The sequence below is a fragment of the Ammospiza caudacuta genome, chromosome Z (assembly GCF_027887145.1).
Source record: "Ammospiza caudacuta isolate bAmmCau1 chromosome Z, bAmmCau1.pri, whole genome shotgun sequence".
NCBI classification, from domain to species: Eukaryota; Metazoa; Chordata; class Aves; order Passeriformes; family Passerellidae; genus Ammospiza; species Ammospiza caudacuta.
Genome location: NC_080632.1, coordinates 572,788 through 599,518, shown reverse-complemented (window position 1 = coordinate 599,518; position 26,731 = coordinate 572,788). Strand labels below are relative to the sequence as shown.

The 26,731-nt window shown below is 57.2% G+C and overlaps 1 protein-coding gene across 1 annotated transcript; it reads left to right on the top strand.

The window, feature by feature from the left end:
- Positions 1-1,347: 1,347 nt before the first annotated feature.
- On the top strand, positions 1,348-26,343 carry FRMPD1 (FERM and PDZ domain containing 1). Its single transcript, XM_058823837.1, has 17 exons — positions 1,348-1,391; positions 1,509-1,638; positions 2,047-2,206; positions 4,153-4,255; positions 4,327-4,372; positions 5,476-5,772; positions 11,744-11,866; positions 13,559-13,684; positions 15,332-15,451; positions 15,772-15,908; positions 17,382-17,508; positions 17,718-17,813; positions 20,113-20,295; positions 21,306-21,453; positions 22,323-22,958; positions 23,870-24,750; positions 24,877-26,343. Exons 1-17 carry the CDS (start codon positions 1,348-1,350, stop codon positions 26,341-26,343), a joined length of 4,824 nt encoding a protein of 1,607 aa, XP_058679820.1.
- Positions 26,344-26,731: the final 388 nt, after the last annotated feature.

Genomic DNA, 26,731 nt, shown 5'->3' with positions numbered 1-26,731 from the left:
GACTCACAGCTGGATCACAGGGTCCCCATTTTCCTGAGGAGGGGTCACAGTGCCATCCCTCAGCTCTGATTTCTGGGGGCACAGTGGATCACAGGGTCCCCATTCGTGGTCAGAGGTGCCTCTCAAGAGCTGTGTGGCTGGAGGGACAGGGTGAATTGTGCTGTATGAGGAGCAAAGTGCCCAGTGCCAGAACTGCTGAGGGGCTGAATTCCCCCCATGTTCTGAGCAGGCTTCCTGTGAGGAGCTCACCATCAAATGTGAGATTCCTGCCCTCCCTTCCTGGTTGGAAAGAGTGAGCTGGGGCAGTTCTAAGGCCTAGGAAGGTGCTGAGAGGAACGGGACCCCTTTTTTGTTGCGGCACATTTTTTTTGCTCCTCATTTCTGCGCTTCCAGCCGTCTCTGCTGCGCCTAGGTTCAGTCTCTGCTGTTTGTGTTGCAGCATGGAGCAGCAGCCCGCTGTCCCAGCATGTCCCTGAGGCACAGAGCGTCCAGCCCCAGCAGAGGACACCGGGGAGGAGGCCAGGACGTGCGGAGCTCCCGGGCTGGCCAGAGGCACCCTGTGAAAGGTGGATACAGCAGTTCCGGGAGTGAAACACAGGCAGCTGATTCTCCTCACGGATTCTGGCAGATAGAGGCACAATTTGTTTCACTTTGTGTCGGGCTGTGCCCCAGCCCACGGTTGTTCCCAGGGCTGGAGCTCGGAGGGCTGGCAGTGGTGCATGGCAGTGGTGCATGGCAGTGGTGCATGGCTGCAGGGTAGTGCATTGCCCTGCAGGGCACGTTGCTGGGGTGTGCAGGTACCACTGAGCTCTGCAGTTAGTATCAAACCAATTCCTGCTTTCACTGAGGACTCATGGTCTGCCAGGCTCACTTTGTGGGTGGGAAGCTCCCCCAGCCTGTGCACCTCCAAAAGAAGCCCACGGAGCCATGAAATCCTTGGGAAAGGGATGGTGGCATCACTGTGTGCCATGGAACACAGTGTGACCATGACACAAGTGACCAAAAGCACCGGGCAGGGGAGGCCGGGTGAGCAGGGGGTGCCCTGAGTGTCACAACAGGTGTCACCCTCTGCCAGAGCCCTGCTCTCCACAGCGTGCCAGCTGATCATTTTGAGTTTAATATAATTTAACATAGTTTCATATAATTTAATATAGTTTAATATCATGTAATATCATGTAATATCTTGTAATATCTTGTAATGGGTTGTGGGTTAGTGTTGGTAGTGCTGAAAGCTGTCCAGAAGAATTCCCCAGTCACCGTTTCCCTGTGATTTCTGTCAGTTCCAGGTAAATGGGAGATTTGGAGACTAGCTTAATCCATACACGAAAAGCATGTAGAATAGAGCAAATGGTAGCAAAATGGCTTCATCGCTCTCGGGACAGCCTGCCCAGGTGAGTGGGGTCTGTGGAGGGAGCACCTTGGGGCAGAGGCCGCCCCTGGGGCTGGCGCGGCCTGCGCGGCCTGCGCGGCCTGCTCGCTGTGTCTGTCCTCGGGAAATGCGCTCACAGAAACACAACAGCAGCAGCAGTTTGTGAGCAACCCCCCTGGCTGCCAGGGGCTGCCGTTCCTGCCGTGCTCTGCTGGGGTTTTGTGAGGAGGAAATGCAGCATTGCTCCACTGGAACTGGCTCTTCCTGAAGGTGGGCTCGTGCTTCTCTCTGTGGGCCCGCGTTTTGGCCTGGGCTGCATTGCCAGGGACCCTGGCCCACGGCTGCTTTCCTTCCCTGGGGCCTGGGAGTGACATTAGGGTGGAGTGGACACAGAGTGGGCACAGAGTGGACACCCATGGGCTGAGTGGATGGCCCAGAGCTCCCGTGCTGCCTCACTGGGTGAGGGTGCTGCTGCTCCCTGTGGATGGAGGCGATGCCTTGTGCTGGGGCACACCTGTGTGACATTCTCTCCTTCTGTGTCACCTCTGGGCTTGGCTGAGCTGTGCTCACAGCCTCCTGCGGAGCCCTGGGGCAGCCCCTGGGCAGCAGGCACAGCGTGCATCCTTGGACAAGCTGTCTGTGGTTGTGTCCTGTCTGACTGTGTGTTCTGGTGGCCCAGGGGCAGCGTGGCAGCGATGGACAGCGCTGGGGACAGTGCAGGGCAGCCCCCAAGCCGGGCCAAGGTGACGGTGACCGTGTACAAGGACCTGGTGCTGCAGCACTACGGCTTCGAGATCTGCCCTGGGCTGCCGCTGACCATCGCCTCCATCACCGCAGGTGTGGGGATGACAGAGCACCAGGGGATGGAGGGATGGACGGACTGCAGGCAGGGGTGTGGGTTCTGTGATTGTGGGATGGACAGACTGACTGCAGGCAGGGCTGTGGGTTCTGTTGGCGTGGGGATGGATGGACTGACTGCAGGCAGGGCTGTGGGTTCTGTGATTGTGGGATGGACAGACTGACTGCAGGCAGGGCTTTGGGTTCTGTTGGTGTGGGGATGGACAGACTGACTGCAGGCAGGGGTGTGGGTTCTGTTATTGTGGGATGGACAGACTGCAGGCAGGGCTGTGGGTTCTGTTGGTGTGGGGATGGATGGACTGACTGCAGGCAGGGCTGTGGGTTCTGTGATTGTGGGATGGACAGACTGACTGCAGGCAGGGCTTTGGGTTCTGTTGGTGTGGGCATGGATGGACAGACTGCAGGCAGGGGTGTGGGTTCTGTTGGTGTGGGGATGGACAGACTGACTGCAGGCAGGGGTGTGGGTCCTGTTATCATGGGATGGACAGACTGACTGCAGGCAGGGCTGTGGGTTCTGTTATTGTGGGATGGACAGACTGACTGCAGGCAGGGCTTTGGGTTCTGTTGGTGTGGGGATGGACAGACTGACTGCAGGCAGGGGTGTGGGTTCTGTTATCGTAGGATGGACAGACTGACTGCAGGCAGGGCTGTGGGTTCTGTTATCGTGGGATGGACAGACTGACTGCAGGCAGGGCTTTGGGTTCTGTTGGTGTGGGGATGGACAGACTGACTGCAGGGCTGTGGGTTCTGTTGGTGTGGGCATGAGCTGCTGGCTTTGGTTTCTGTTGGTGTGAGAGCCCTGAGCTCACCCCCAGGGGCACCAGGACTTGTCCCATCTCCCAGTCTGGGGCCAGTGTCAGTGTCCCCACGTGTCCCTCACCTGTGCTCACTCACTGCTGGCCTTCCTGATGCAGAGAGCTGCTCAAAGTCCTTCCTAGTGTTTTATCTGAAATTCAGAGGAAGAATTTAATCTTATCTCATAGAATTTCATCTTACTCCACTGTGGCCATGGTGATCTGAACAGACCCTGGGCTTTCAGCCCCATGACACAGGGCTTTGCTGCTGGATGCAGGCAGTGCTGAAATCAACCAGATTGATATTTAGCTATAGAAGGTGATGGGTGTAACTCAAAACCTCTCATTCTGGGTTGTTTTTTTGTTTAGTGGTTTGTTTGTTTGTTTTTTAATGTGTGCACAAAACCACGCTGTTTTCACCTGTTGGTGTGGGTGTCAGCCCTCTGTTTGGGGGCTGGTTGGGCTCTGGGCCAGGTCAGGGACCCTCTGTCACTCACACTTCTCTTTGTGCCCCTTCTCGTGTGGAATTACCTGAGAGCTGTGGGGAGTATGAAGAGGGTTTTTTCTGCTGTGCTTCTCTCTTCTCCTAATCAGAAAGAACCAATATTTTACTAAAGATGAGGCACAAAGAAACGTGCCCTTCAGTTTACTAAACCTGAAACACAGAAAACCTGTCCTTCTGAGCCAGCCCTTTGCTGGTGGGATCCCATGGCTGCTTGGTTCCCAGTGTGGTGGGCTGTGACAAGGGGACAGATCCTGGGGGCTTCCCCACAGGCAGAGGGAGGCTCAGGTGGGGGACAAGGACACAGGCAGGGACACACCAGGTGGTGTCAGCCCCCAGTGCCCTTCAGCCCCTTTTATTTTGCCAGCCAGCTGGTTCTTGAGGGCAGCAGGTGCTGGGAGGTGATCTCGGAAGGCTCCTGCAGTGTGGTGGTGATCTCAGAGGGTTCCTGTGCTGTGGTGGTGATCTCAAAGGTTTTCTGCGGGGTGGTGCTGATCTCGGAGAGTGATTGGGGTGATTTCTGGCTGTGCTGTTGATCTCGGAGGGCTGTTTACGTGGGGTGAGCAGCTCTTTGCCCTGGCAGGCGGTGGGGCTCCCCATGCTTCACCCCGCTCCGCTCCGTTCTGCAGGGAGCACAGCTGACGGCAAGCTGCAGCCCGGGGACCAGCTCATCATGATCAACTCCAGCACGGTGGAGGGCCTGTCCGTGGAGCGGGCCGCCAGCCTCATCAGGTGTGTCACACACGTGTCCCCATGTCCCCGGGGCCGCGGTGTCCCCGTGCTGACCGTGTGTCCCTCTGCAGGGACGCTGGTGATGAGCTGCTGCTGACTGTCCTGCGCTGCACGGCCGTGAGTGACCCTTCCTTGGCTCCCTGGGCACGGGCAGGGGTGGCTGGGCTGGCAGGGGCTGGTCAGGGTTGTGGGGGTGCCCTGAGCATCCTCAGTGCCACAGCAAGCCCCGGGCAGGGCGGGCAGTGGCTGCGGCAGCCCCGGGTGCGGTGGCGCGGGCGGCAGGAAGGGACTCTGCCCCGTGTGCCCTGCTGGGCTCTGGGATGCCCGGAGGGCTCGGGGGCGCCTCTCAAATCCCGATCTGTGCCCCTCTCTGCAGGAGCCTCCCCTGAAATGGAGACTGTAAACCCTCCCCACCCCTCTCAATTGCTATAACTTTTAAATTAAGGGGGCTCTCAGGCAAAAATGTGGGAGCAGGAAATAACTGTTCTTTAACAGGGAAGGAAAAAAAAAGGATAAAATGAACAATGCAGTACACTAGAACAACACTGCCAGAGTCAGAACCCAACCTGACACCCTGTGGCTCAGGGTGTTGGTGGCAGTCCCATTGGAAATGTGGCTCAGCCCTCCTGCAGTGCCAGGGGTGGTTCTGCTGGAGCAGGGGGATCTGTAGAGAAGGATGTATTCTTCCTCTGAAGATCCAGTGGGAGGAGAGACAGCTGCTGTTCCTCTGGGGAATCCCGTGCAGAAAGCCGTGCTGGTGTCTCAAAAATCTCTGGATTATATCTGGGCAGCAATGCTTGGCTCCTCCCTCTGGATTATATCTGGGTTGCAATGCTTGGCTCCTCCCCCTGGATTATATCTGGGTAGCAATGCTTGGCTCCTCCCCCTGGGCGGAGCATCTCCCAATGGGATGTTATAGTTCTTATCAGCCATGCAGGGACATTCAATAGTCTGTTATCAGCAATGTCCCCTCCCGAGGGAGGTGTGAATGTGGTCACTCAAAGAGAGAGATAAGGCAAACTGCCCACTTGGCAAAGGTAATGTGCCGTACAGATGGGAATGGAAAACATCTTGCATTGCAATCTGGAGCAAGGTGCGAAGGGGCCGGGAGCGCAGGGGCTCCCTGGGACGCCGCTCCAGGTGTGTGCGGGCAGCGCAGGTGAGCAGCCCCGCACGGCCCCGCCCTGCCCTGCCCCAACCCAGCCCCGCTGTCGTTGCAGGGCGGCCCCAAGTCGTCGTTCCTCACCGAGGAGAAGAGGGCGAGGCTGAAAACCAACCCGGTCAAAGTGCGGTTCGCGGAGGAGGTGCTGCTGAACGGACACTCGCAGGTCAGCGCGGCGCGGGGCTCTGCCCGGGCAGGGGGCTCAGGCTCGCTGTGCCCCCTGCCCTGCCCTGGTCCCCACAGCCGCTCCCTGCTGCGGCCGGGGCTGATCGGGGCACGGAGGAAGCACTGGCACCTGCGGGGCTTTGGCTTGGATGTGCTTACTCGGGTGAATGGTGTTATAAATTATCAAATCGTGAGCCAAATTTATAAGAAAATTTAGCAAAGATTTATTAATTTGTCTGTGAGACCGAAGTTCGGTTGTCGAAACCACCATAGCCAAAGAGTCAGCGTCGAGCCCGGGATTGGCGCTGGGTGAACGCACGGCTCTGATCTCCGAGCGTCAGAGTTTCCCCAGTTCACAAATGCTGCCTTGCTCAGCAAGCTCTTGTACAGTTTATTCTGCCCGAGGCAGAGATGACCGAATGTTCTTTGTGTCTCTTCACATGCATAACCGAGGCTTTGCATGTGCAGAGGTGGACAAAGGCTCAGTCCAGGTGTCTCGATGTTGTCAATGACTCCGGGGAAGCCGTGTATTCACACGTATCAGGATGGCACCGTCGGTTATCTTGACAGATGTAATCGTGGAGGCGATAATCACTCTTAGGTGGGCCTGGGCGACCCGGGGAAGCCGGTGATTATTGTCCTGGAAGCTTCGATTTTTACGTTAAAACTTCGATGTTTATCTTAACGTGCGTCCGGGAACTAGATGTATATGAATAAGACACCGCTCCCGGCCAGGAAGGTCAAAAGACATAGTTTGGATTTTACAATATTTTATACATTAATAGCATGAATTATCTCTACCATATACTACAGTGGGAAACACCGCATGCAGTGCCTCTGTCCCGCTGCCGTCGGAGCTCGAACAATCCCTTCAGCAGGGCGGGAGGCACTGTGCTCCCCCGAGGGGCTGATCCCTGCATGGGGAACCTCGCCGAGGTGTGGGCAGGACGAATCCCGCCCCAGAGGGGAGAGGAGAGCACTGCTGTGTGTGCCAGGTTAATGATGTACTGCTGGAGAGCTGGGCTGGCCCTCCTGGGCACAGGCACTGGGCAGGGGCTCTGTCACTGGGCTCTGTCACTGGTCAAGGGCTCTGTCACTGGGCACTGGTCAGGGGCTCTGTCACTGGTCAGGGGCTCTGTCACTGGGCACTCTGCCTTGCTGTTGGGTGTGACAGTGTTCTCAGGGTGGCAGCTTGCTGTCCATCCCTGCAGAGGGTGTCCACAGAGCATCCACAGCTGTGCCTCTGTCAGGTGAGCTGGTCGCAGCTCTCCGGAGGCTGCTGCAGACCCAGCACAGAGCTCCTGCTGCTCCTGGAGCTGAGCTGGCTGCCCACAGCTCTGCCCACGGCTCTGCCCCTGCTGGTGTCCCTGTGGCACAGGTGACAACTCCTGTGTCCCCCCCCAAACTGTGAACAGCTCCTGAACGTCTCCTGCTCCCTCTGGGTAGCTTTCTAAGCTCCCGGGGGCCAGCTGTGAGTCATTAGCTCTGTCGACCTTTCCTCGTGTCTTTCAGAATGAAAACCCCAGCGGCCAAACTGCCCCTTTGTGCCCCCTGCTCATCAGTGCTGCTCACCTGTCCAGGTCTGGCCAAGCCTTTCTGCTTGGCAGCAGTGGCAAACCACCTCCTGGCCCTTTCCCTTCTCCCTGCCTGTCCATCTGTCTGTCTGTCTGTCTGCTATCCCTTGTGGCAGGAGGAACTCCCTGGTGCAGCTCAGACCCTCCCAGGGCAGGGTTTGCTCCCTGTCCCCTGCACACAGGTGTGCTGTGGGTGTCACCTGCCCGGGGGACCGCGTTCCTCCTCCTCCCCGCAGGGCAGGGCCGGGCAGAGCAGCTTGGGCTGTGCCCCCAGAGGTGCCCAGTGTCCCTCTGGACCCAGGGATCCTTCCCCTGCACCCAGGCCCTTTGCAAATCCTGCTGGAATTTGGGGTTTATTGCAAAGGGCCTGGGTGCAGGGCCCTGCTGGGAGCTGCAGCCACAGCTCAGAGCAGGCTGAGAGAAGACAGGGGGAGAGAGGATGAGAGGGTGAGAGAGTAAAAGTGTGAGAGAGTAAAAGGGGTAAGAGAGCAAAGTTCTCGTTCCAATACAATAAATCTTCTTCTGTGTTGAATATTCTGATTCTCACTAACCAATCTAGTCCACGATACAAATTCTATAGCATTTTCATACAGCCTATAAGAATCATTACATTACCATCGTGTGTTACATGTTAAACCATAAAATCTCCTCTTTGGCCCCTTCTGCCAAGCTGCAGGGTCTGCTCTGACCCTTGGGCCTGCCTGCTTGCAGAGGGTGTTGTTCCATCACAAGGGGATCACCTTCAGCTGGCCACACCATTGTTTTCCAGTTGTTCAGTAACTGAGGTATCTCAAAGCTTGCTTTCATTTCCATCTCTCTTATAGTTTCCATATTCTCAAAATCTTTTGCCAGGCAATGATATTTGTAAGGCTTTCCTGTCTCATCTTCCTCAGCACATGGTAGGGTGGGTCCCAGTGGGTCTAGGAAAGGACCTCTTGTCACTGCCTAAAGAAGGCACCTGTGGAGGGAATGCTGCACCCCGAGCTGCCCTAAAGCCTCTGCCAGCATTGTCTGAGCTGATCAAACCTCTGCAAGTGCACAGCAGGGACACAGTCAGTGTTTAGATTGCCATTAAATTAATGACAGCACAAAGGCAGGAAAATTAATTCAGGTGCTGGGGTCTCTGGTGTTAGGTTCCCTTTTCGCCATCTGGATGTGTAACCTGTTTTGAACAGTGAGGTATTAGCACAAAGGAACGGTAAATAAATTTGTTGCATATTTATGATTCCTTTCTGGAAAAGCACTCTGCACCACGGCAGCCCTGAGTGCTTTAGGGCCGCTCTCCTTTCCTGGGCTGACGCACTCAGGCAGCCAAAATGGGCATTATGGCCCTGAAAGGCGTGCAGCCTCCAGTTTCAGTAAATATACCGCTCTTGTCATCCTAATGGAGCAGGGCTAAGTGATCCTTGCGGCTGGCTCTGCAGCTGAAACCCGACCCTGCCGGCTGGAACATGAATTGTTCATGAGCCTCGCTGCTTTCCTGCCTTCTGCGGCCGGTGATGGATTCCACATCCCGGGCAGTGCCCCGGGGACAGCGTGGGCCGGGGCACGGCAGGGGCACGGGAGATGAAGGGTTAACTGGGAGCAGCCTCTGACTGAAAGAGAGGAACCTCAGGGGGCTCTGGTGTGGTGTTTGTGGGGTCCCCCGTGGCAAGAAAGGATGAATTTTACTCCGTGTTCTTAGGAGGCTGATTTATCATTTTATTATATATAAAATAGAATAATATAATAATATGTTACTATATTATATTAAAATATATATATTAAAATATAAATATATAAAAATATGTATACTAAAACTATACTAAAGAATAGAGAAAGGATACTTACAAAAGGCTTAACAAGATACTAATGAAAACTTATTATTTTCTCCTCAGAGTCCGACACAGCTAAGCAATGATTAGTCATTAAGTAAAAACAATTCACACGTTGGATAATCAGTCTCTTCAACTACATTCTAAAGCAGTAAAACATGAAAGGAACAAATAAAATAATGTTTTCCTTTTCCTCTGAGGCTTCTCAGCTTCCCAGGAGAAAAAATCCTAAGAAAAAAATTTTTTCCAGAAAATACGATGGTGCCAGCTGGGTAGTTGGATCTGACCAGAGAGTGGTGATGTGTTTGGGCAAGTAAAGAGCCCAGAATTTGGGCTAGAAGAAGAGCAGCAGCGTTCTCTTGTTTTCCCTCGGTGGTGACTGCAGGCAGCTTGAGCCCCAGAATGGCTGTGAGAGGAGTGAGGACGGCATTCAGAAGCGTTTCTTGTTGGCTCTGGCAGCACTTCAGGGGCTGTGGGCTGTCTGTCTGGAGGGCTCTGAGGTCTGCAACGTGAGGCACAGCGAGTGAAAAACAGAGAGACCATCTTAGAAGCACCGTTCTTAGCGCTGAGGGTCTCTTGGCAAGGAGACAACCCCTTTAGGTGGTGGGAGCAGCGTGCTGGCCCAAGAACGTGAGGCAGACAGACAGAGTGGGAGCTCCGAGGCAGAGGGTGAGCCCTGAGCAGCCAGGGATGGTGGCACTGGCAGGAAAGGTGCGTGCCCTGCCGAGGGGTGAGCTGGAGGGCAGCAGAGATGCCCCTCTAGCAAACCACCCATCGCTCCAAGCACTACCCCTGAACCTGACCGTGAGCTTAAACTTGTTCGGCCAACTTTCAAGCCCATCCTTCCTAGGAATCCCACTAATCCTCATCTCAATAACATTCCCAGCTCTCTTACCACCCTCCCTAGACAATCGATGAATTAGTAATCCTCCAGCTATGGTTTATCAACCTAGTCACAAAACAACTAATAACACCCCTAGACAAAAAACGACACAAATGAGCCCTAATTTTAACATCCCTCATCATCTTCCTCCTACTTGTTAACCTTCTAGGACTGCCACCCTGCACATTTACCCCAACCACCCAACTATCTATAAACTTAGCCCTAGCCTTCCCCCTATGACTCACCACCCTCCTAAGAGGACTGTGAAACCTCAACCCCACTAATCCCAGCCCTAATCCTAATGGAAACAACAAGCCTGCTTAGCCCTGGGTGTACCCTAGCAGCCAGCCTCAGAGCAGGGCACCTCCTCATCCACCACTGAGGGTGTCCTGTCCTGTGCCACATGTTTGGGACCCGTCTCAGACACTCTGGTGCCATCCCCTGCTGCTTTGGGAGGTGCCAGTGGAGCTACACGCGGAGCAAATGAACTCCACAGCCAGATACAGTTATGAAGTGGATATGTATGTCAGCACCCGGCACAAGCGAGATAGCTCTTGTGGGAACTTGTGCCCGAGCCTCGGGCTGTCCCGCATCTTTATTCACAAAGGCGTTCCATGTGCAATGCATTGCACAACTTTTGCACGCTCGTTCAACCCCTGGCCCCGCCTGTCCTCGCCTGGCAATCACACCCACGCCCTTCTGGGCATGCTTTGTTTGCTGTGGTGGTGGCACGGGGGTCTCTGGTGGTCTCTGAGGCTGAAGATTGTGTTCTTCCTCAGGACTGAACTTTTGAACTTTTCTCCTTTGCGCATGCACTTTCGGTCCCTTGGTGCTTATCTGAGTAGTCTGTTGGCCTTGATTTGCTTGGAGACAGAGGAGTTCCTTTATCCGGGCTTTTTGTATCTCTTGGTCTTCTCTGGTATTGTTCTTTATGCAAGAAACTTCAGAAATTTGCATTTCCCTATGCCCTTTGTACCATGGCAGAGGTTTCTTAAGTAAAAAGGTTAAAATTCAACACACAGTTCTACAGGCTAAACTTTAAATGCTTAATTCATATTGCTAATTCAAGCCAGCTCCAAAAGTCTCTATTTCACCAGGGTTGCAGATCCCAGGGCAGGGCTCGGTGGAGGCAGCGCCGTGTTTCTGCCAGGCAGCAGAGATATTCTGGCTGAGGGTGTCCTGTCCTCTGCCACGTGTTTGGGACCTGTCTGAGGACACTCAGGTGGCATCCCCTGCTGCTTTGGGACGTGCCAGGGTTGCAGGTGCTGGGGCAGGGCCAGTGGAGGCAGCACTGTGTGTTTGCCAGGCTCCCGTGGCATCGGGGGGCTGCTCTCAGCCTGGGCACTGCTGGCTGATGATGGCAAGATGCCTTTTACAGGACACATGTGGAGATTGCTCTCCTTAAAAGCCACGTGTACTTCTGGGAACTCCAGGTCCCTTTTCATCCTCCTCTCAAATACATCTGCATACAGTTTCACAATAGGTTCATACATAGTCATTTTACAAATTTCAGTGACATTCGCTGCTGGTTCTTCTGTATCAGGAAGAATTCCTAGGTCAGGCTGGCCTGCTCTCACAGCAGTCTCTGTCTCTCTCTGTCACCCTCTGTCTCCCCCCTTCTCTCTGTCCTTCACTGAAGCAGTTTCCCTGAGCCTAGGCTTTTGCAGTCAGGCTACATAGCTGTGTTTTCCAGCCACAGACCCAAAGATGTACATTTCCCCTAAATCAGAATGGGTTTCTCCTCTGGAGAGTTTGTGCTCTGTCTCAGAGCCATCATCAGGAGCAAGCCCTGATCATGTGCTGGGGGAGAGGGTGGCCAAGGCAGAGGAGGGTGTTCCTGGCCTTGCAGAGGCAGGCAGAGCAGCTGGGGCCGCAGGCTGGGTGCCCCAGGGTGCAGCTGCTGCTCTTGCTCTGCAGGGCAGCTGCCTCCTGTTCATGCCCAACGTGCTCAAGGTGTACCTGGAGAACGGGCAGACCAAGGCGTTCCGCTTTGAGAGCAGCACCACGGTGAAGGTAAGGAGCTCTGCAGGCTGCTCCCACCCCCCAGCCCCACCCATCAGCTGCAGGCAGGGCCCTTGCAGCCCCCCAGCTGCACTGAGCACTGCTGGCTGGGCTGAGTCTCTGAGCTCCAGCCTTGTTCTGCGCTGTAAGGATGCTCCCGTCTGCAGACACGAGAGCTGATCCAGCCCCTCAGGTGCCAGAGCAGCACACAGGGAATGATCCTCCTGAGCGAAGGGTGATCCTCCCTCAGATCACTCCCCTGAGAGCACAGTGCTGCTCTGCAGAGCCATGCACCCGGCCCTTCCCCAGCTGCTGTGCTTGGACGCAGCCTTGCACACCCCCAGCTTTGCTGGCCTGAGCGTTGGAGCTGCTCAGGGTTGGTGCTGGACGTGGCAGAATTTGGCCATGGAGGTCATAAATTACCTAAAGGAGAGCTGGCTGGAGGTCATAAATTACCTAAAGGACAGCTGGTGTCCTGCACGGTGCAGATACTGTGGGAGAGACTCACGATGGACAGGCATGCTGGGGCTGTCAGGCTGAAAGTATATTAAAGGGAAACACAAAGAGATTTCATTTATCGTGCAGTGAAAGCTTTCCTCAGAAAAGGAGGAGTTTGTCTAGCTCCTTCAAGCTTCACAAAACCATTGTGGGCTCTCAGACAAGTAAGTGTCTGCAAGTCTTTTGACTTGCACGGTCTAGAAAAATGAAGTAGTGAAATAAAGCAAGGACGTACAAAGGAAAGGAGAGTTGTGAAGAGATATTTGTATGCCTGTTCCCCAAGGGTTTAATTTCTAAAGGATGGGTTAGCTCTTCGTCTTTGGCTGGAGTTGCTCAGCTCTAACATGGAATAAGTTTTCCCAGTTTTTGAGAGCAGCCCTCACAATTGCCCTCCAGAAATATCTAAATGAGTGAAATGCTTCCCAAGTCAGGTGTTTCCTGAAATTCCTCTGTGTTTTGAGACATCCTGGCTTAAAACTGAGGTGAGTCAAACATTTTTGCTTGCCTCAAAAGGCTGGAGTGAGCCCAAGGGCTTCTGTTTCAATTTGTGCTCAGTCAAGCCTGAGGTGGTATTTTCTTCTTGCCAAAAGTAAACCTCGTTACTTCCATAACAGTTAGAATGTTGACAGAATTCTCTAACACAAACTGAAACACCAATTTCAGTCAGATGTGGTAGGATTTTTACAATTCCAGTCTCAAATTCTTGTTTATTGGAAAGAAGCGTTCTTCACAAGTTCCTTTTCGGTTTTTTTTTTTTTACAAATCACAGAATCACAGACTGATTTGGGTTGGAAGGGACCTTAGAGACCGGTTCCAAGCTCCTACCTTGGCAGGAACACCTCTCACTTGCTTCAAGCCCTGTCCAGCCTGGCCTTGGACACTTCCAGGGATCCAAAATGTTGCAGAGTTGTAGAAAGCAAGAACGACAAACACAGCAAACCCCGGGGTGTTTCTGTCACTCAGCAGGGGCAGAGGGTGCTCACCCCCACGCAAAGCTGTGAGAGCGAGGCAGCTCAGCACAGGCAGCTCCGGAGATGGGTCTGATTCCTGCGACACCTTGGGGTCTGCAGCTTGCCCACCTTGTTCTGGGTCACGGTGCTGTGCCTGTGTCTGCCCCCACAGCTCTGCAGGCCGGGCTCGGGCAGTGGCAGCCCTGCAGCAGTGCTGGGGCCCAGCTGAGCTCTGTGTGGCCCTGTGCCCTGCCAGGACATCGTGCTGACCCTGCAGGAGAAGCTGTCCATCCGCAGCATCGCCCACTTCGCCCTGGTGCTGGAGGAGCAGTACAACCTGGCCAAGATCCACCTGCTGCACGAGGAGGAGCTCATTGCTCAGGTGAGCAGGGCCCCTGTGTGTCCCACTGCCCCACTGCAGAGAGGGCAGCGAGGGCACAGGGGTCACCAGAGGGGTAAACCCTTGTCCCCAGTGCTGCCATCCACCTCTGCCATGGCGTTCACACCCCACGCCCCGGGGAAGGCACTCTGGGAGCAGTGCCCACACACACACAGCAGCACCCCTGGGCTGGTGTTGCCTGGAGAGCAGCGGTGGGTGCCATCCTTTGTGCCCCCTGTCACATCAGCCCATCTGCAGAGGGCTGCTTGTGCATGGCACTAAGCTCACAGCTCCCTGAGCGGCCAGAGCATCCCCCCCAGCAGGGGCCGCTGGGTTAAATGAAATCCTGAGCCAGCACCTGTGTCCTGTGAGCCCCTGGGGTGCTGCTGCCCCTGCAGGTTTGTCAGGGGTGCCTGCTCAGCGCCCCGGCTCCCTGCTGCTGGGCTTGTTGGGTGGCAGCCACTGCAGAGGGTCACACAGGGTGCCCTGAGTGGGGAGGCGCACACAGGGATCACCCAGCTCCAGCCCTGCCTCAGGGGCTGGTGCTCTCACAGCACTGGGCATATGGGTCAGAGGATTTCTGCAGGGCAGGATGTGCCCAGAATAAAATGTGCTGATGGATAGCTCAGAGCCTTGACATTGTGCTGACATTACAGAGATGATTCAGGGTCTGTTTAGGGCTGCTGTGTCTCGTGACTGTGCTCCAAAGCAGAGCAGGCTGCCCCTTCCCCTGCTGTTATCACACAGCCCCAGAGCCTCTGTCCTGGTGACACTGTGAGTGTTTGGGATCAGTGGGTGTTTAAGTGAGGCCTTGCTGCCAAAGGGCTTCTGGGCTACTGCAGGCAGAAGAAAAAAGCAGAAGAAGAATCAGAGATAAAGTTACAATCACGAGCAAAGTCTCCTTGTGTTTGTTCAGGACAATCTTCACGATTCCCTTGCCTGTGGGGTTAAACCATTCCTGTGGGTTTGCAGAGCAAAGGCTCCTGGTGCACTCTGGAGGGAGGGATGGTGATCTGTGTGGGAGCATCAGGGGTTTGGGATGGTGTAGATGGAAGGAGATGAGAGATCTCTGAGGCCAGGTCAGGAATTTGGGGTTTATTGCAAAGGGCCTGGGTGCAGGGCCCTGCTGGGAGCTGCAGCCGCAGCTCAGAGCAGGCTGAGAGAAGAGAGGGGCAGAGAGGATGAGAAGGTAAGAGACCAAAAGGGGTAAGAGAGCAAAAGGGTAAGAGTGCGAGGTTCCCGTTCCAATACAATAAATCTTCTTCTGTGTTGAATATTCTGATTCTCACTAACCAATCTAGTACAACATACAAATCCTATAGCATTTCCATACAGCCTATAAGAATCATTACATTACCATCCTGTGTTACATGTTAAACCCTACAAACTCCTCTTTGAGCCCCTTCTGCCAAGCTGTAGGGTCTGCTCTGAGCCTTGGGCCTGTCTGCAATCATCAACAGGGGATCACCTTCAGCTGGCCATGCCATTGTTTTCCAGTTGTTCAGTAACTGAGGCACCTCAAAGCTTGCTTTCATTTCAATCTCTCTTATAGTTTCTGTATTCTCAAAATCCTTTGCCAGACAATCATATTTGTAAGGCTTTCCCGTTTCATCTTCCCCAGCAGTGTGACCCCCTCTCTCTCTCTTGCAGGTGGTCCAGAAGAGAGACTCTCATGACTACCGCTGCCTCTTCAGGGTGTGCTTTGTCCCCAGGGACCCCTTGGACCTCATGCAGGAAGACCCAGTGGCCTTTGAGTATCTGTACCTGCAGGTGACACTGGGGCTTGGGTTCTGTGCCTGGGAATCCCTTCTCAGCCCATCCTCATTTGTGCCTTAAAACAGAGTGTGCCCCAGAGTGGCTCAGCTGCATGGAAATGCAGAGCACTTAAAATCAGGGCATTTCCATTCAATTTGCCTCGAACTCTTAAATCAGCTTTATCAACTAAGTGAGCTTTATCAGAGATAAAGTTACAAGCACGAGCAGAGTGTGTGCTGGGCTGGGGATGTCCCCAGCTGGCTGCGTGGCGCTGTGCCGTGCTGGCAGCCTTGCTCTGTGTTCCTGCGGGCCTGACTGTGCTGTGTTTGCCCCAGAGCTGCAGCGACGTGCTCCAGGAGAGGTTTGCAGTGGAGATGAAGTGCAGCGTGGCCCTGCGCCTGGCTGCCCTGCACATCCAGGAGAGGATCTCTGCCTGTGCCCAGCCCCAGAAGGTGTCCCTGAAATACATCGAGTGAGTGCCCCCCGCTCCCCTGCCGCCGGGCCCAGGGACAGCAGGGGCGCCCCAAAGGGGGGCTCAGCCGCTGCTTGGCCCCTCTTCAGCTCGGCACAGGAGGCCAGAGGGGACTGAGCCCCTTGGCTGGGCAGGGTGGCCTCGGGGGCCTCCCTGTCCTCAGGCCCTGCTGCTGAAGGGCCGCTGATGTGGCTGAGATAGAGGCTTCATCAGAAGCCTCATCAGAAGGTGGTGAGACACTTTATTATTAGAAGACACTTTATTATTAGAACTCTACATATTTTATAGAAATAATGGTGTATGAAAAGATACTTTATTATCACAAATCTACAGTTTTTACAGAAATCATGGTGGATTTAAGACTTGATTGGCTTTTAGGAAGTTTTTTTTATACTATTGGTGAACTATGAATAGTGCACTCTGGAGAACCATATTTATAAACAATGGTTACAGAAAGAGAGATAATGGTCTGAATTCGTTCTTCTAAGTTTCCCACAGCTTCTACACAGCTTCCCAGGATTTTCCTGGGAGAGCCATGTTTCTCTCTGTTCAGAGGATATGTAATTACTGCAAATCCCAAACCCCCTGACCTGCCTCAGCAGTGCAGGCAGTGAACTCCTGGGTGTGTCCCGAGGCACAGGGAGGCTCTTCTCTGTCACAGGGCCAGGGCCCTGAAACTGCAGCTCTCTCAGGCAGTGATGGTTATCCAAGCTGCTCCTGCCAGCATTGATTGCAGTGTCTGCAGAGAGAGGGTGTAATCGCCAGCCTTGCAGAGCCAGCGCATCTCTGCATCCGCCAGAAGCAGCCCAGAAACGCCTCCTTTGGGCAGTGTGGAGTACTGGCATCTGTGGGGAAATGACCAAACAATGCTTTCAGAAGGGGAAGGTGTGCTGTGCTGCACGTTGGTGCTCCTGGACTGCTCCTGCCCCAGAGAGACCCCGCTGTAGGCAGCGGTGATGAGCTCCTTGCTAATTACCAGGCACTGTGTGGTGGCCAGGTTAATTACCAGGCCCTGGCTGCCTCGTGTGCAGCCAGATGTGCCCAGCTGTGTGCAGAGAGGGGCAGCTGCACTGCTCTCACCCCACAGGTGTTTAATACCTGGGCTGAGCAAACTCCAGCAGCACACCTGGCCCACATTTTGGGTGCAGGAAGTGCTGCAATGTCACAATCCTGTCACCCAAGCAAGGCGCATGCATGGACAGACTGTCCATGCTGGGGACGGTGAGGGGACATGGGGACTGTCCTGCTCAGGCAGGCTGTGAGTTCCCTCCTGTGAAACCGCGTGAAACCATGGCCATTCTGCAGCTCAGAGCGCACACCGTGCCATCCGCCCCGACCCGCTGGCAGGGCAGGGAGCACTGAATTCCAGGGGGTGCCACAGCCCCCCAGGGCTGCCTGGTGCCCCTGCCCTGCCCTGTGCCGTGGGGCCAGCGTGGCTGGCACCCCCTGTGCTCCCTTCCCTCTTCCTGCCAGGAGGGACTGGGGAATCGAGAACTTCATCTCGCCCACCCTGCTGCGGAACATGCGAGGCAAGGACATCAAGAAAGCCATCAGCTACCACCTGAAGAGGAACCAGGTGCTGCTGGACCCTCGGCAGAAGGTAGTGTGTGTGACCCCCACTCAGGTGTGCCCTCCCCTGGGGCTGTTCTCTGCCCCCACGCTCCCTGATCTCCCTGTGCTGTGCTTGCCATGGACTGTGTGGGGGGCTCCGTGGGCACATCTGCTGGCTGTGCTGGTGCCAGGCTGTGTGCCTGCTGAAGCTGCCTGCAGAGCCTGTTTCTGACCCTGTTCCCTCTCTTGCCCCCCAAGCACACACTCAGCGCAGCCCAGGTGCGCCTCAGCTACCTGCAGATCCTGGGGGAGCTGAAGATGTACAGCGGGATGATCTTCAATGCCACCATGATGGTAGGAGCTGTTTGTGTGGGGGATTTCAATGCCACCATGGTGGTGGGAGCTCTTTGTGCGTGGAATTTTCAATGCCACCATGGTGGTAGGAGCTCTTTGAGAGTGGGATTTTCAATGCCACCATGGTGGTAGGAGCTCTTTGTGTGGGGGATTTCAATGCCACCATGGTGGTAGGAGCTCTTTGTGTGGGGGATTTCAATGCCAACATGGTGGTGGGAGCTCTTTGAGAGTGGGATTTTCAATGCCACCATGATGGTAGGAGCTGTTTGAGAGTGGGATTTTCAGTGCCACCATGGTGGTAGGAGCTCTTTGAGAGTGGGATTTTCAGTGCCACCATGGTGGTAGGAGCTCTTTGTGCGTGGAATTTTCAATGCCACCATGGTGGTGGGAGCTGTTTGAGAGTGGGATTTCAATGCCACCATGGTGGTGGGAGCTCTTTGTGTGGGGGATTTCAATGCCACCATAGTGGTAGGAGCTCTTTGAGAGTGGGATTTCAATGCCACCAGGATGGTGGGAGCTCTTTGTGTGGGGATTTTCAATGCCACCATGACGGTGGGAGCTCTTTGTGCGTGGAATTTTCAATGCCACCATGGTGGTAGGAGCTCTTTGAGAGTGGGATTTTCAATGCCACCATGGTGGTAGGAGCTCTTTGTGTGGGGGATTTCAATACCACCATGGTGGTGGGAGCTCTTTGTGTGGGGGATTTCAATGCCACCATGGTGGTAGGAGCTCTTTGTGCGTGGAATTTTCAGTGCCACCATGGTGGTAGGAGCTCTTTGAGAGTGGGATTTTCAATGCCACCATGGTGGTAGGAGCTGTTTGAGAGTGGGATTTCAATGCCACCATGATGGTAGGAGCTGTTTGTGAGTGGGATTTTCAGTGCCACCATGGTGGTAGGAGCTCTTTGAGAGTGGGATTTTCAGTGCCACCATGGTGGTAGGAGCTGGTTGTGTGGGGGATTTTCAGTGCCACCATGGTGGTAGGAGCTGGTTGTGAGTGGAATTGCTTTGGACATGCAGTCCCAGTGGCCGCAGTGCCTCTCCCTGCCCTGGGATGCCATGGTGGGTGTTGGTGAGGGGCTGTGCTGGAGAAAATCAGTTTAATCCCACTGAAGTGTCCACAGCACAGACCCGCCTGCAGAACAGTTTTGCATTTTTTTTTGATTGGAAACTGTCACTCTTGCTCTTCAGATAAACCCTGTCTATCCTTTGTGTGTTATGAAGTGCTTGGGAAATATGAGCAGGCTTCGAACTCCTGGGAAAACCCTGGCAACCCTTAAATCTTGCTGTAAAAAAGAACTCTTCCCTTTCTATGAGAGGTTTCTTGGGTTGTTGATTTTTCTGCCTGTCCCCAGCTGGGTCTGTGCTGAGCTGCAGAGCACGAGCTGTGTCACACAGGGAGCTGAGCAATGCTGGGGGGCACCCATGGGTCACAGTAATGCTAATCTTTACACCTTTTATACCTGCAAATTGAACAATTTCTGCCAGGTTACATGTGCATTAATTCATTTTCCATTAAGTGTATCACTTTAACAAAAAGCACTGATGTATCTTCCAAGCCCAGAAACGTCTTTGTGAAGTTTCCACCCTGCAGCAGGTCTCGCTGGGTCCATATGGGGACACTGTGACAGTGCCCACCTGCTGCCAGCCCCATGCTGGGTGTGCCAGGTGGCTGCTGCACCCCTGGGGCCACGGGAGGCTGCTCTCCCTGTGTGGGGAAAGGGCAGGAGGGGGCTGCTGTGGAAGGAGGGTCAGTGCTGGGACCCCACAGGAGTTGGGGGGCCGAGGGGGCCCTGCCCAGGTGTGATCCGTGCCCGGGTGTGACGCGTGCCCAGGTGTGACGTGTGCCCAGGTGTGACCTGCGCCCAGGTGTGACGTGTGCCCAAGTGTGACCAGTGCCCGGGTGTGACACGTGCCCAGGTGTGACCTGTGCCCAGGTGTGACCAGTGCCCGGGTGTGACCTGTGCCCAGGTGTGACCAGTGCCTGGGTGTGACCCGTGCCCGGGTGTGACCAGTGCCCGGGTGTGACCAGTGCCCGGGTGTGACCCGTGCCCGGGTGTGACCCGTGCCCGGGTGTGACCTGTGCCTGGGTGTGACCCGTGCCCGGGTGTGACCCGTGCCCGGGTGTGACCCGTGCCTGGGTGTGACCCGTGCCCGGGTGTGACCTGTGCCTGGGTGTGACCCGTGCCCGGGTGTGACCCGTGCCCGGGTGTGACCCGTGCCTGGGTGTGACCCGTGCCCGGGTGTGACCCGTGCCCGGGTGTGACCCGTGCCCGGGTGTGACGCGTGCCCCTGTGCAGCTGCAGGACCGGGAGTCGTACGTGGCGCTGCTGGTGGGCGCCAGGCACGGCGTGAGCCAGATCGTGAACAGCAAGCTGAACATCGCCAGCAGCCTGGCCGAGTTCCCCAGCATCAGCAGGGTGGAGCTCAGCGAGGACTCGGAGCGCGTCAGCACCGTCAAGATCTACCTGCAGGACCTGAAGGTGAGCACCTGAGGGGGCACTGCACCGCGGGCTCTCCTCAGAGGCCAGGGGAGTTCTCGGCATCTCTGCTGCTCACAGTGACCCCGAGATGTGTCACAAAGTCTCTGTTCCCAGCCCGGTGCTCAAAGAAGCAGTCAGAGCTCTTCATTTCTCGGTCTCAAGGTTGTTAATTGTTCCTTATCTGTAAAATTCTTTCTCCTGCCCTGCCCAGGTCCCTCCAGCAGGACAGTCAGAGGCACTCTGCCTGCCCCAGGGCAGTGTTACCTTTTTATACTAAAAACCACATGTACATTATTTACAGTTACTGCCCAATACCCATCACCTGTGTTAGACACTGAGCTGCTACTCTAAACCAATCCCAAAGTGCCAACATCACCCAGAAGATGGAGGCCAAGAAGAAGAAGGAAAAAGGACAAGGCATGCCCAAATTCCTCCATCTTGCCCCCTGAACCCCTATTTCAAAAACCTCAAAAATCTATTTTTCACCCCATGACAAACTATTATTCTACTTAAACTCTCTTGAGTTGTAATTCTTCGTATTAAGTTGGTAATTGTTTTTTCCAAGGGCTAAATCAAAGGCTCAGGGGTCTTGGGCTCTGTACCAGGGTCTCTGAGCCCCCCGGGCAGGGGCTCGAGCCCTCCAGGGCAGCCAGAGGGATTTCCTGGGTTCCAACAGGGAGTCACCAGGACAAAAGGCTTAGAGCACACTCGGCAGGGAAACCTCATAGGAAGCACCAAAAAAAATTACTAGAGAGAAGTGATTTTTCCTGCTGAGGAAAAGTGATCTTTTTCCTCCATCAGTGAGACACAGCAAAGGCACAAAAGGCTAGAAAAATAAATTTCTCTTCTTTGTGCCTTCTTGTATGAGACAGAGGGGGTGCCTTGTCCTTGTGCAGCCTGTTCCTGCTGACTGTGGTACAAACAATGTTTGTTTATTCTAATCTATATTTGTTTATTCTAATCTTCTTTACTCTTTTCTCCCCCACACCTCTGAAAATAAACCAAAAAAGGTGCTTACTCTGCTGCTGGAGTCAAACAGTGCAAAGGACCTTGTGTGCCTCATCGCTGGCTACTACAGGCTCCTTGTGGATGCAAACGCCTCCATATTCACCTGGGGAGAGAAACAGCAGCAGCTGCACCGTGTCTCAGCTGAGGAAGGTCTGTAAAAACAGCCTCTTTGTGCCACAGGGTGGGGAGGAACGGGTGCATGGCCCAGCTCCTGCAGCAGCAGGCTAGGGCTGTGTGATGAGCTTGACTGAGGCTGGACTGGATGGTCCCAGAGGGCTTCTCCAGCATTCAGGGCGCCCTGGCTTTGTGAGTGCTGCAGGCTCGTGGGCACCGAGCATTTGGGCTCAGCTGGGCTGGCAGCTCTGGGGGGCTGGAGAGGGCTGGGAGCACCCACAACTCCATCTACACCCTGCCCTGGGCTCACAGCACTCACAGCTCCATCCGCACCCTGCCCTGGGCTCAGAGCACCCACAGCTCCATCCGCACCCTGCCCTGGGCTCAGAGCACCCACAGCTCCATCCGCACCCTGCCCTGGGCTCAGAGCACCCACAGCTCCATCCGCACCCTGCCCTGGGCTCAGAGCACCCACAGCTCCATCCGCACCCTGCCCTGGGCTCAGAGCACCCACAGCTCCATCTACACCCTGCCCTGAGCTCAGAGCACCCACAGCTCCATCCGCACCCTGCCCTGAGCTGCCCTGGGCTCAGAGCACCCACAACTCCATCCGCACCCTGCCCTGGGCTCAGAGCACCCACAGCTCCATCTACACCCTGCCCTGGGCTGAGAGCACCCACAGCTCCATCTCCAGCCTGCCTTGAGCTCTGGTGGGCTGGAGAGGGCTCAGAGCACCCACAGCTCCATCCGCAGCCTGCCCTGAGCTCCGGGAGCCGCTCTGGGCTGGGAGCACCCGCAGCTCCATCCTCACTCTGCCCTGCTGGCCGGGGGCTCTGATGCTCCCGTGGGGATCCGCGGGTCAGGCTCTGCCCCAGCCCGGGCTGAGCGGCTCGCTTACACCGCAGGCTATGAATCCCGAGCCTGCAGCGACTCCGAGGACTCCTGCGAGCCGGGCTCGGGCTCGGAGCGGCGCCCGGGGAGCCCTGCGGCGAGCGGCGGCGCGGCACCGGGAGCGGCGGAGCCCCGCGGCCCCGCGGCGAGCGGCGACACCGGCAGCGACAGCGCCTCCGAGGCCTCCGACTCGGCCAACGCCGAGAGCCGCGGCTTGAGGACCAGCGGCTCCAGCGACTCCGTGGATGCGCTGGAGGAGGATGAGGCGGACGCGCGCCCTTCCTCCGGGCCGGGGCCGCTGCGGTTCTGCACGCCCGGCGTGCGGGACACGAGCGGCTCCGAGAGCGGCTTCGTGCCGGGCTGCGCCGCGGGCAGCCCCGCCGGCAGCGGCGGCGGCACCGGAGACGGTTTCTGCTCGCCGCAGGCGCGGCCCGGGGGCGGCCCCGCCGGGCAGGGCGAGGCTCCGGCCCCGCTGCCCGAGGGGAGCGCCGAGGGCGGCCGCAGCCCGGGCTCCGGAGCGTCCCCCGCGCCCGCCCCGCCGGGGACAGCGGGGCACGGCGAGCCCGTCCTGCGGCCGCCGCCGGGATTCGCCGACTCCAGCTCCGAGGAGGAGTTCTACGATGCTGCGGACCGGCTCAGCCCGCCGGCAGGTAAGGGCACAGCGGGTCCTGCTGCAGGGCTGGGCTGCGGGGCTGCCTGCTCCGTCCCCCTGGGGGCTGCCCTGCCTGCTCCAGGAGCTCCTGAGGGGCTGTGGAAGGAGCTTTGACCCTCCGTGCTCTGCAGGCCGCGCCTCAGCGCCCTTACGGTGACATTGCTGGGGGACTTTTTATCATGTGCAAACACACGGTGCTGGGAGAAGTCAGTTTGCAGTAGTTTCAGTTTTCAGGCATTTTGGAATGTCCCAAACCTGTAAAGCATTGTCACATGAACCCCCCGAGATCAAAGGTGTGCCCCGGCCGCAGGCTGGGTTCAGAGCTGTGTCAAGGATTCCCTGGGCTGGGCAGCTCGCTGACCATTGTAGTTTCTCAGAAATGGGAGTATTGGTGTTCCTGAAGCAATCAGCTCTTTCAGTATTAACAGAACCTCTTAGGAATGTAATTCATGCCGTTGGACCAGTTTTGGCTTTGATAGTAATGTGCAGTCACTGTACTGTGTTCAGGCAAAGCTGTCACTGTGGAAATTGTTACCACCTAAAAATCCATCTGGTGACCTCTGGCCACGCTTCTCCTTGGTGATGTGCCTACAGCTGAGGGCAGTGCTCTCCTGGGGCTGCTGCTGTGCCCAGATTTACCTGGGGAGTCCCAGCCACACCTGCCTTCAGGTGAAGCTGCTCCCTCATCCCCAGATCCTGTACCACACACCCAGGCTCTGCCTTTTTCTGACATCCCACTCCCCACGAGAGATCATTTCCTTTTGCTCTTGGGAACCCAGAATTGCTGCTGGACTTTTGTGCCTGTGATTCCAGGGCTGTGCCAGGAGCTTTTTGGGCCCTCTGTGCAGGCGTGAGGGTGTTCTGCTGCCTGGGATGACTTCCTGATTTCTGTGTTTTTCTTGCCATCAGGCTATGATGCAGCATCCTGGGAGGGCACAGGGAGCTCCTCCTGCATCCCAAAGAGGCTGAGGTGCTACAGCTTGGGGGAGAACCCCTCGACCAGGGAGAAGCAGGGCCAGGAGAGGGAGCTGACCTGCAGCAAGAGCCTGAGGAAGAGAAGGTCCTTCCTGAAAACTGATTACACCTCACAGGTCAGCTTCCCTGCAGCTGCCCCAGGCTCCGCACAGCGCTGCTGCTCCTGGCCACCCACTCAGCCCTCGGCAGAGGACACGGGGAAGGACGTGGAGAGGGGGATTCCTGCAGCCCCCCAGGCCCAGAGGGACACTGCTGGCACAGAGCCCTGCTCTGCTCCGAGGGACACGCAGCCTGGCGCCACGGGGGCAAAGTCGGTGATGGAATGGCTGGTTTCCTCCCTTCTGGACATTCGCCCTCACGGTGGCCAGGGTGGGGAGGAGGAAAGCAGCCTGCAGCCACAGCAGCCCCCTTTGCTGTCCCTGGAGCCCCTTCCCCACAGTGCCAGGGGAGCTGCCCAGTGGAGCTGCCCAGGGGAGGCAGGTCCCGGGTGTGTGAGCCACGAGAGCCCTGTGCCCGCTGCGGGCTGGCAGAGCCCAGGACCACAGGAGGAGCGGGGTGAGGTGGTGCCCGCCCGGCACAAGGCCAGCGTTGTGCCCTCTGCTGTTGTGTGCCCTTCTGACGAGCTCCTGCTGCTGCCACCGGCTCCTGTGCCCAGCACAGCCCCTCCCCGGGAGCTAGCCCAGGGGCAGGGGCTGCTCCCTGCCAGGGTGGAGCCTTCCCTGGCTCCCTGTGGGGAGAGCAAAGCCCATGGCCAGAGCTGTGCCACTGACAGCGGCGGTGCTGATGGTCAGTGCCGTGCTGATGCTCAGGGCAGTGCCCGTGGTCAGTGCTGTGCCCATGGTCAGTGCCATGGCGAGGGTCAGTACCATGCCCATGGCCAGCTCCATGCTGACATTGAGGGCAGTGCCGATGGTCAGTGCCATGGTGACAGTCAGTGCCAGGCTGACAGCCAGGGCGGTGCCGATGGTCAGTGCCATGCCAGTGGTCGGTGCTGTACTGATGGCGAGATCCATGCTGACATCCAGGGCAGTGCCAGCAGCAGCTGCGAGGGGGCCGTGTCCCGGGCCGGGGGCTGGCAGGGGGCGAGCAGGCAGACCCTGCTGAGGGTGCACGAGGGGCACACGGGGCTCCCAGACACAGCCCAGCTCCTGGCAGGCTGCAGCAGCGCCCCGGGGGCTCTCACGCGCCTCTCCTGGCTGGCACTGGGCGTGAGGGCAGCCCCCGTGTCCCACAGCCCCGGGGCACACAGCCCGGTGTCACGCAGCCTGCAGGACAGGGCCAATGTCCCCCTGGAGCCCCTGGGCTGTGTGATGCCCAGTGGGTGCAGCGGGGCCGGTGCTGGTGGCAGGAAGGTGCCCACGTCCCCTGCATCAGGAGCAGGCTGTGCCAGGGAGCTAGTGGGCAGCTCGGGGCCGGGTGCGGGGCAGCCCGGGGATGCAGGGCAGCCGGGAGGCGCGGGGATTGTGGCTCAGCAGCAGCCGCAGCGCGCTCAGGCTCCCCTTCCCCGGGGGCAGGCGGCGGGGCTGGGCCCGGGCTCCTGCCTGCCCCCGGCTGCAGGGCTCTCCATCTCCTCGGTCCCAGCTGCCCCGGGGAAAGGAGCAGGAGACCACGGGGCTGTAACACACTCGTTTCTCTGTTTTAACCCCGAGGAGGGTGAGCAGACCCCTCTGTCCCCCGTCCCACACGGGCTGGAGAGCTGCGGCTGCCGCCTGCCCTACATCAGCTGCTTCCCCCAGCCCCACAGCCAGCGGGAGGGTGAAAGCAGCCCCCCCCAGCTGCCAGGGCCCCTCACCTGCCCCCCCTCCAGCGGCTGCAGCCTTGCCAGGACCCCCGGGGGCGGTTTGTGCATTGCTGGGGACAGGGCAGGGCAGGAGCCGCACCTCCGAGCGCTCGGGCAGCTGAAGCAGCAGGCGTGGGCCAGCCCCGCGGATCTCTCGCGCTTCCTGGCCTACACCGTGGAGCTGCAGCAGGTTGTGGGGCAGCTCTGCGGCAACCAGGCCACCCACCTGCACCGCCAGTGCGCGGAGCAGGGTGCGGAGAGCAAGGGTGCCCTGGGCTGGGCTTCCCAGGACCTGCTGTCCAGCTGCCAGGCGCTGCTGAGCGCGGAGCAGCCTCTGCCCGAGGTGCAGTGCGCCCTGAGAGCCACCTTCGACCGCCTGGTGCAGCTGGCAGTGACCTGCTTCCAGGTGGCACGCTGCCAGCACTGCGGGCAGCGCCAGCAGGAGCTGGGGGCGGCGCTGGGCCGTGTGGTGGGCACCTACCAGCAGCTGGTGCAGGCCCTGCAGCAGCAGCTGCACGGGCAGGTGTGCCCCGAGCTGGGCGCCAAGCTGCTGGCCCGCCAGCACATGGCCCTGGCCGCTGCCATCCTCTGCCTCCTGCAGCAGTTCAGGGCGTCCCCGAGGCTGTGACGGGCACAGGGGGCACTGGGGGGGACAGAGCCAGGCGTGTGCCCTCTGCCCACCTCAGGCTGTCCCCCAGGCACTGCTCAGCCCAGGATGGCCACGGCAGGACGTGCCCACACCTTTTGGCAGGGCTCCCCAAGGGCAGCCTTGCCCCAGCTGCTCTCGGAGCGCTGCAGTGCGTGTGTCCTGCCCAGGGCTCGTCCCACGGGCTGTGCGGCTGGTCAGGCTTGCCGTGTTCTCTCAGCTGCCTCTGCCACCTGTGGGGAAGAGCCCTTCAGCCTGCCTTTCACTCACGCTGCTCCCAGGCGGGCTGTGCACTGATGGAACACCGAACCCCACCCAGCCCGAGTGGGACAGGCCCGGGTGGCCGAGGGAACACTGTGATCCCAGTCCA

Bases quoted from the DNA above. Each gene is read 5' to 3' on its own strand.
- FRMPD1 (XM_058823837.1), top strand. From the start codon at position 1,348: ATGGTAGCAAAATGGCTTCATCGCTCTCGGGACAGCCTGCCCAG. The intron at 17,509-17,717 runs GTAGTGTGTGTG...TTGCCCCCCAAG, and splicing joins TGCTGGACCCTCGGCAGAAG to CACACACTCAGCGCAGCCCA. The intron at 20,296-21,305 runs GTGAGCACCTGA...AAACCAAAAAAG, and splicing joins TCTACCTGCAGGACCTGAAG to GTGCTTACTCTGCTGCTGGA.